The sequence below is a fragment of the Acipenser ruthenus genome, chromosome 18 (genome assembly GCF_902713425.1).
Source record: "Acipenser ruthenus chromosome 18, fAciRut3.2 maternal haplotype, whole genome shotgun sequence".
Lineage (NCBI taxonomy): Eukaryota > Metazoa > Chordata > Actinopteri > Acipenseriformes > Acipenseridae > Acipenser > Acipenser ruthenus.
The window spans coordinates 742,548-751,262 of record NC_081206.1 but is presented as its reverse complement, the minus strand read 5'-3'; the positions used below and the strand labels follow the sequence as shown (position 1 = coordinate 751,262).

The following is an 8,715-nucleotide window of genomic DNA, read 5'->3' as shown; positions in this document are numbered from 1 at the left end:
TCATTCTATAGGGTGATGCAAAACTTTTGGCCATAGCTGTAGTCTTTGTGTAGTGTATGATGAAAGATAGCAAATCACTCAGTGACCTGGAAGAATATAAGTGTATCAGTGTAGAATAATTCATTTAGTTATAGTCTTAAAATAAATTGCTTCTATAAAAAGTACTTTTACAATGACATGCTTCTATTTGCTCTTTAAAAAAAATGCATTATGATGCTTCCAAATTGTAAATATCGTAACCTTTACTGTAAATACATAAATAAATACAGGACGTGCAGTAATTGTCATTTGCGCCCCGTATATTTCTGAAAAGAGTAAATAGGTTTTAGTATCTAGCTCAGCAACAAAAATGGTTTTAATGATGAAAAACTGAAAACTGTTAAAAAAAAAAAAATGAAAACGTCTCTCTGGAGAACAAACTGTGCTGACTGCAAATTAAACCAAAACAAATAAAAAAAAAAACAACAAAAAACATCAAGTCATCGCTCAACTGTAGTCAGCGCAAGAGTTCTGAACGACACAAAACTGTGAAACCAGCTCCCTTTTTATCGGAAAATGACCCAAGCCTGTTTGGGTAGTGAGTTTCATCCCTTCAGAGTCGTTTTCAGTCCTCTCCACAACACTGGAGCTACTGTGTTCAGCTGTGGCAGGCCTTTTCAATCACTTCAGTGGGGAGCTCAATACCGCAGTTTGCAGTTCCAGAGATGGAAAGAGTTTTAAGAACAGCCGTGTCATTTTACAGCTGGTGAACCATGCATTCGTCGCACCTCTGATCAACCCTCTGTCTCGTGGGCGAACCGGCTGCTGAAGCCCGGAGATCACAAAGTCCGGCAGCAGTGTGATTGGACGTCGTTTTTTCTCACTGCGGAGAATACAACTTGGAAGGCAACCAAAATACTTAATAGAAGGAAGTATGTTTCTCCTGATCGTGAATTCGTGAGTCCTCCTCAGCCACAGTAACTAAATTATTACAGGCTTGGGGCAGGAACCTCATTTCCGTTTTTAGATGGTTTTTATATACAGAACAGCAAAAGAGTTAAGAACGTTTCCTTCAAAAAGCCCCACAGCTCAATTGCAGGAGCTGAAGTTCTGGAGTCTTGTGGCACAACAGAGCATATCATGCATGTGATCAGTACTTAAACAGATTGAAAAGAAAACAACATATTTTGATATTAAAAATACTGTGTCTTTCAAAGTATTTATCTTCATACTTTGATGCAGTATTAGGGACCTGTAACCATAACGTAGTTTTATTTTTAATCAGATACCTTTTTGCTGTGGGATAATATAGAATGGCTCTTAGAGCAAAGGCTAGTATTCAGCGGATATGAAAAGGTGACATTACACTACACTTTGAATCATGTTTTTAGTTTAATACGGATACCTGGTCATGGTGGCTCATCCATTAAATGACGGTCTACATTTGATCCAGCATTAAAATATCGATTCCTTTAATTCCAACAAGTATAAATACATAGACACTGAATTCCGAAGTTTACACCTTCTAATATATATAAATATATACTGTATTAACAATGTTCTAGAATACTGATATTTACTGTGTTTCCACGTAACAATGTGGCAATGGTTATCTTTCTCACTGACATACAATGGATATGCGTGACGTAACAATTCAACCACAGATATGTATCAACTTCCACGTTTGTACCCGAGGAAGCCCTATGGATAGCAGTGGATGGGCTGCTCCATTTCAAACCACACCAGTCTTCTGGTGCCTTTAGAAGCCACTGGATTCTCAGCCAGAAGTCTGTGCTTCTCATGCACAGGGATTCGATTAGAGGACGCATCCAACAATTACATGGGTGCTATTACAAACAGGGGTAAGAAGTTGTTACATTCGTGGTTTATTGTGACATTGCAGACTGTAGCACCTGCCCCCCTCCCAGCATCGCAGATCTGCCAACGCCACTGCAGGACAATCATCTGTGCTTAAAGAATTGCAGACTGCAGCTCCTGACCCCCTCACAGCAACGCGGATCTGACAACGCCACTGCAGGACAATCATCTGTGCTTAAAGAATTGCAGACTGCAGCTCCTGACCCCCTCACAGCATCGCAGATCTGCCAACGCCACTGCAGGACAATCATCTGTGCTTAAAGAATTGCAGACTGCCGCTCCTGACCCCCTCACAGCAACGCAGATCTGCCAACGCCACTGCAGGACAATCATCTGTGCTTAAAGAATTGCAGACTGCAGCACCTGCCCCTCTCCCAGCATCGCAGATCTGCCAACGCCACTGCAGGACAATCATCTGTGCTTAAAGAATTGCAGACTGCAGCGCCTGCCCCTCTCCCAGCAACGCAGATCTGCCAACGCCACTGCAGGACAATCATCTGTGCTTAAAGAATTGCAGACTGCAGCACCTGCCCCTCTCCCAGCATCGCAGATCTGCCAACGCCACTGCAGGACAATCATCTGTGCTTAAAGAATTGCAGACTGCAGCGCCTGCCCCTCTCCCAGCAACGCAGATCTGCCAACGCCACTGCAGGACAATCATCTGTGCTTAAAGAATTGCAGACTGCAGCGCCTGCCCCTCTCCCAGCAACGCAGATCTGCCAACGCCACTGCAGGACAATCATCTGTGCTTAAACAGCAACGCATGCATGGAGTGCTTTATATGAAGACTGGTAAAGTCAGTCTAAACTAGAGATTGTCGTTTTGATTCAGTAATACTGATAAACATAATAGCCAGGGTTTATATCATTGAAGTACCTGGGACTCCTACAATAATACTACGCATTTCAGAAGGGTGGCTGAAAGCTACAATGCAAACAACATATTCCAGTTACATTTCATGATTGGCCAAGAAAGTGCAACAAAACAGTGAACCCATTTGCTACGTCTTTCATAGGAAGCGTTCTGGTTTCCAGTAAGCACGTTTCAATGCCCTGAAGAAGAAGACAACTAGGCAAACTGTTCTTCATACAAATCCATCCATTCAGCCAGTCAGTAACCATACAGCAGCACAAGAAGTATTGCTACCTACACCCACACGACTCCACCACCATGTCTTCATATTGCTTGTACACCACATTGTTCGCAGAGTCTATGTACAGAATACTGATGGGACTCAGTCTGGTGGGGACACAGCAGGTGGGAGGGGTGGAGTCGGGGTCCATAGAGTTCATTAGCGTCTGGATGATGGCGTGGTTTGTAGGTTCTAAGTGTGATCGGAGTGGGAAATCACAAACCCCCTCGCAGTGATGAGCTTCATACTCCAGTGGGGCAATAATCCAGTCATCCCAGCCCATGTCCTTAAAGTTCACGTGAAGGGGCTTCTTGTTGCACCTGGGCTTGGGGTTCTTCATCTGCCTTTTCCCCTGGCGAGAGGAGAGAGGGGCTCTTCTCTTCCTTCTCTGGTTAAATAAGTACTCGTACACAGTTTTGTCGTCCTGGCCGGACCTGGCCTTGATCTCATTGAAGAACAGGTCTCGTTTCTTGGTCCTACCGAAGACCAGAAAGAAGGCCTTCTCCTTGGCCTGGCGGCCGATCCTGTTGAATCCCAGGACTCTCAGGTTCTCTGGCCGCCCCCTTTCTGAAGCCTCCAGCTCGAAACACAACTGCGCCGCGTTCTTGAAGTTCTTGAAGAGCTTCCAGATGTCAAACACTTCCCACTGGGGCGCGTCGAGAACGTCAATCATGCGGGAGTCGAGGAGCACCGAGGCCTGGCTGCTGGCCTGACAGGAGGATAACCGGAGGGTGTAAAGGCTCCCGGCGGAACGAGTCTTCCTGGGATCCGACGGCCTCTTCCGAAGGATGCGAAGCTCAGCCCCGAGCAAGCCGTCCTTCTCCAGAGCGCTGATGTCAAACAAGTACTTCTGTTTCCTGACAGGAGGCACGTGCTCATCTGTGACAGAGAACATAAATACAAGAAAACATGAGGCTGTGTATCAAGCAATATGTACACTGTTTATTGCTTAGAAATGCTTATAAAAACGTTTTTGTTTTCGACTCGTTTAAGCTGCATGTTCGTCATTTGTTTTTAATTGTATTTGTTGGGTCATCTTAGGTGTCCCATATTGTAGCTGTGTCCTTTTATTAGGAGATAATTATAATTTTATCTGAAAGAAAATATTAGCAACAAATAAGCAAACAAATAAATTGTTAAATAATTCTGAACTATTTATTAGTAATTGGATTTTATTTTAAATTATGACAAGATCATTATTTGGTTTCATTTGCAATGTGTCCATGTTTTCTGAATATGACATTCACTGACTGGATGAATGTTAATCCTAAATATTATTTGTCATTCGCTTTTTTTCAAACTTGCTGGTGAAATACATTGAGCCGGACAGAACCATGTAATAAATACACTGAGCCAGACAGAACCATGTAATAAATACATTGAGCCGGACAGAACCATGTAATAAATACACTGAGCCGGACAGAACCATGTAATAAATACACTGAGCCAGACAGAACCATGTAATAAATACACTGAAGCAGACAAAACAATGTAATAAATACACTGAACCAGACAGAACAATGTAATAAATACACTGAAGCAGACAAAACAATGTAATAAATACACTGAAGCAGACAGAACAATGTAATAAATACACTGAGCCAGACAGAACCATGTAATAAATACACTGAACCAGACAGAACAATGTAATAAATACACTGAGCCAGACAGAACCATGTAATAAATACACTGAGCCAGACAGAACAGTGTAATAAATACACTGAACCAGACAGAACCATGTAATAATACGTTTCAGATGTTTATTTCATTTGAAAGCTCTATATCACTTTTGTGAAAGCGGTCACTAAATGATGGCACCCCCAGGCTGCTGAATGATACTGAACATTGGGCAGGCTGTGTATGGCTCTGGACCTGGGCAGCAATGAGGGAGGCTGTGTATGGCTCTGGACCTGGGCAGCAATGAGGAAGGCTGTGTATGGCTCTGGATCTGGGCAGCAAGGAGCCATGCTGTGTATGGCTCTGGACCTGGGCAGCAATGAGGGAGGCTGTGTATGGCTCTGGATCTGGGCAGCAAGGAGCCATGCTGTGTATGGCTCTGGACCTGGGCAGCAATGTGTGCATCATGTACATCACGCACAAGTTTACAGTCTGAAACTGGCATTCAACATTAGCGATCATGCTTCTTTATTCTGGCCCCAACCTGCCATTCCAGATGAAGACGTTTTAGTTAGATTGGAGTTACTCCTGATTCCTGCTGCACTTGCGTTAAAGGGGGCATGTAGAGGAAATGAATAGACATCTATGGACCTCCAGCCAGAGCCAGCAATCTCAGAGCAGAGCTATACGCTTGGCAGGAGAAAATAACTGCAATAAAATGACAAGAATACAAACACTGGCCAGCTGCAAAAGAATCTGTGGGCTTGCAAGCTCTGAACTCTCTTAGCATGTGTGATTATAAATAATAAGAAATCTTGGATCGAGCGTTAGAACATCAATATCCTCGTTGACGCATTTGCAAGTCATTGTACAATCTAGCTAATCCATTAGAGGGCATGTTTCATCTCTTTTCCTGTCATTATAGACCCTGTTTGCTAAAATCATCAGATTCAGAGTTTCAAGAAATACATGTAGGTCAGTGGACTGATAGATAAAGTGTGAATCCTAAAATTAAATAGTATACAATACAATACATTTCTAGCAGGCTTGAATTTTCCAGCTGAGTTAAGAACATAAGTTTAGTTTACAAACGAGAGGAGGCCCCATTCTGCCCGTCTTATTCGTTTGTTTGTTAGTAGCTTATTGATCCCAAAATCTCATCAAGCAGCTTCTTGAAGGATCCCAGGGTGTCAGCTTCAACAACATTACTGGGGAGTTGGTTACAGACCCCCACAATTCTCTGTGTAAAAAAGCGCCTCCTATTTTCTGTTCTGAATCTATTATCTATTATCTAATCTCCATTTGTGACCCCTGGTCCTTGTTTCTTTTTTCAGGTCGAAAAAGTCCCCTGGGTCGACATTGTCAATACCTTTTAGGATTTTGAATGCTTGAATCAGATTGCCGCGTCGTATTCTTTGTTCAAGACTGAATAGATTCAATTCTTTTAGCCTGTCTGTATAGGACATGCCTTTTAAACCCGGGATAATTCTGGTCGCTCTTCTTTGCACTCTTTCTAGAGCAGCAATATCCTTTTGTAGCGAGGTGACCAGAACTGAACACAGTATTCTAGATAGTCTTACTAATGCATTGTAGAGTTTTAACATTACTTCCCTTGATGTAAATTCAACTCTTTTCACAATATATCCGAGCATCTTGATGGCCTTTTTTTTTATAGCTTCTGTATAGTTTTGACCTTGTATAGGCAAAGACTGTGCAAAAAAAGAAAGTCTGGCTACACTCAGTTTCAGGAGCAGACTTGCTCGGTCACACATAAAAGACCAAAAAAAAAAAAAAAAAGAAACATCTTCTGAAACTTTTTTAATTTAATTTTGTCAAGCCGGTAACAGTTGCAGAAACATTTAATCATAAACGTACAGCAATTAAACATAAACCGCACGCAACAGATTATAGACACATTTTAGTTTTTATAATACTCTGTAGTCTTTATTATGGTAACGGTTGTGCGTCTGTGTGTATAGTCTAAAGCAACTGTACAATATTTAAAATAAACACTACAATCTGTTCCATGAGATTTACATTTAATTAATTAACTTTTGGTATGTTTTATGAAGACGCTTTCTAATTCCAAAAGATAAAAATAAATAACTAAAAAACATTACGAAACCAACAACTGCCTGTTACGTTTATAGAGTAAAGCATTGAGGTGCATGATGCTTCATTATCTCATATACAAGAGGTAGGATCACTGTTAAAGCATTCATGAAAATGAATGTGCAGAGCATTGTACACCTGTAAAACAAAACTATAATAATAATAATAATAATAATAATAATAATAATAATAATAATAATAATAATAATAATAATAATAATAATAACGCACACTATACGGTGCACACAAACGCACAAGAGAAGGCGCGAGTACCCTACCTTGTCCTTTGTCCACGAAACTGGTGATGGTGTTCGCCAGTCCAGCCTCGTGCAGCGCACTGCTGTTGGTCCCCGTTGTCTCTGCTGCAGACAGAGTCCTATACAGTGAAAGCATGTAGTCGTGAGGTGTAACTAGCGGGTGCTTGGAGGCGTCCTTGACGATTTTAGCCTGTCCAGTAGTAGCTTTGGACTTCCTTTGCGCAAGCGGGGCAACTGCCTTGCGGCTAACAGTTTTCTGCCCCCCAGATCTTGAAGCCTCGGTCTCGGTTTTAGCCGCCTCTCCAACCCTGCCGGCCAGGGAAGGTATCCTGGCTTCTTGGGTGCCAACGTGTGGGGCTGCCGTTCTTACTGAGGCGCTCCCCGTCCTGGCCGCCGCTCCAGGCACCCAAGAACGCGCGGCTTCTTTCCTTCCCAGGTCTATCGCCCCTCCGGCGCGCCCGGTCCCGCTTACACTGTGCCCACCTGGAGATGACACGACCAGGGCGGCTGTCTTGTCTGTCTCGCCCCGAATCAAAGGGGCTCCCGTTCTAATTTGAGTGATACTAGCCCCGTTTGACGGTGACCGGTTCCCCATGCCATGGCCCCCAACCACAGGCGTCGCGGGACCCCTTGCTCTAGACTGCAGGGTGCCTTCTTTCCTCGCGCTTCTGCTCGCCTCTTGTCTGCCGTCAGGGCTGCTGTGCGCCGTCCCAGTGTGGCTCACTACCACTGGGGCTAGACCCAGATAGAGCAGAGTCCAGCACCCGAGTAAAAGAGGGAGACGTTTCAATATTTTCATCCTCTGAGCTTCCTTTGACTCTGACCAAGAGAACAATCTCCAGAGGTTGTTGCCGTTTGGAATAAAAAAACATCAACAAGTTTGCAAAACCACAACTTCAAACCCGAATGAAGTTTTCTTTGGACTATCAAACTTTCCAAATCGTTGTTCTCAGCTCCACAATCCAGTCCCATAGTGAAACGCGTGTCACTTGTTCAGTCCTCCGTTTCCCAGTAAAGAGATCAATGCCGAACCGTTTTTTTTTTGTGCATTGAAAAGAGAAACTTGACTTTCCTTTTTCTCCTGCAATTCTGCGTCGTATCTTGAAGGAGACTTCTTTAAATCCCAGTTTTCCAAGAGGGAAGAATGGCGTAATGCTGCCTCTGTGTAAAAAAAAAAAAAAAAAAAAAAGCTTTTTTTTTTTTTTTTTTTTTTTTTTGCAAAAAGTTTTGAATCAATTCCAGTGAAAATACTTCACACACAGAACGCTGCAGGTGCTCAGAAATCCTTACAAACCTGAACTCAGGAATTGGAAATTGAATTCCAACAAAAAACACTTTAATTACTCTCTGATGTCATGCTGTCCAAACTCATTTAAGTGCAATATATTTCTTTTAAAATCTTCTTTACTTTCCACTGTTGTGAGTCATGCACCATAGGAAACAAGTCACAAGGACCAATTCCTTGAATTACGTCATTTAAAGAAGCCGCTTTGCTTGACTTATTACTTGATTGATTTAAAAAATAAAAGTTTCACACGTGCCTTTTACACCTCCTTTAAATGATGGATACTGAACAGAAGAAACCCGTCCCCGATACCACAAGCATGTTTACTGATGCAATGAGGCTATTATTATTATTATTATTATTATTATTTTGTTTGATCGCATTGTCATCTATAACTATTAAATACGCAATAGCGCTATCTTATTTAAAAATAAAATAATCTTAATACATTCAAT

At 42.4% G+C, this 8,715-nt stretch overlaps 1 protein-coding gene across 1 annotated transcript; it reads right to left on the bottom strand.

Moving 5' to 3' along the window:
* Positions 1-321: 321 nt before the first annotated feature.
* Positions 322-8,128, bottom strand: LOC131698553 (growth/differentiation factor 5-like). Its single transcript, XM_058990664.1, has 2 exons — positions 6,997-8,128; positions 322-3,868 (listed from the first exon to the last, which is right to left on the bottom strand). Exons 1-2 carry the CDS (start codon positions 7,772-7,774, stop codon positions 3,000-3,002), a joined length of 1,647 nt encoding a protein of 548 aa, XP_058846647.1. The 5' UTR covers positions 7,775-8,128; the 3' UTR covers positions 322-2,999.
* Between the last annotated feature and the right edge of the window lie 587 nt (positions 8,129-8,715).

What these genes read in the sequence shown, in the direction of transcription:
- LOC131698553 (XM_058990664.1), bottom strand. Translation starts at nt 7,774, where the DNA reads ATGAAAATATTGAAACGTCTCCCTCTTTTACTCGGGTGCTGGACTCTG. An exon ending in TTTCGTGGACAAAGGACAAG is followed by an intron (nt 3,869 to 6,996) that starts GTAGGGTACTCG and finishes TCTCTGTCACAG; the next exon opens with ATGAGCACGTGCCTCCTGTC.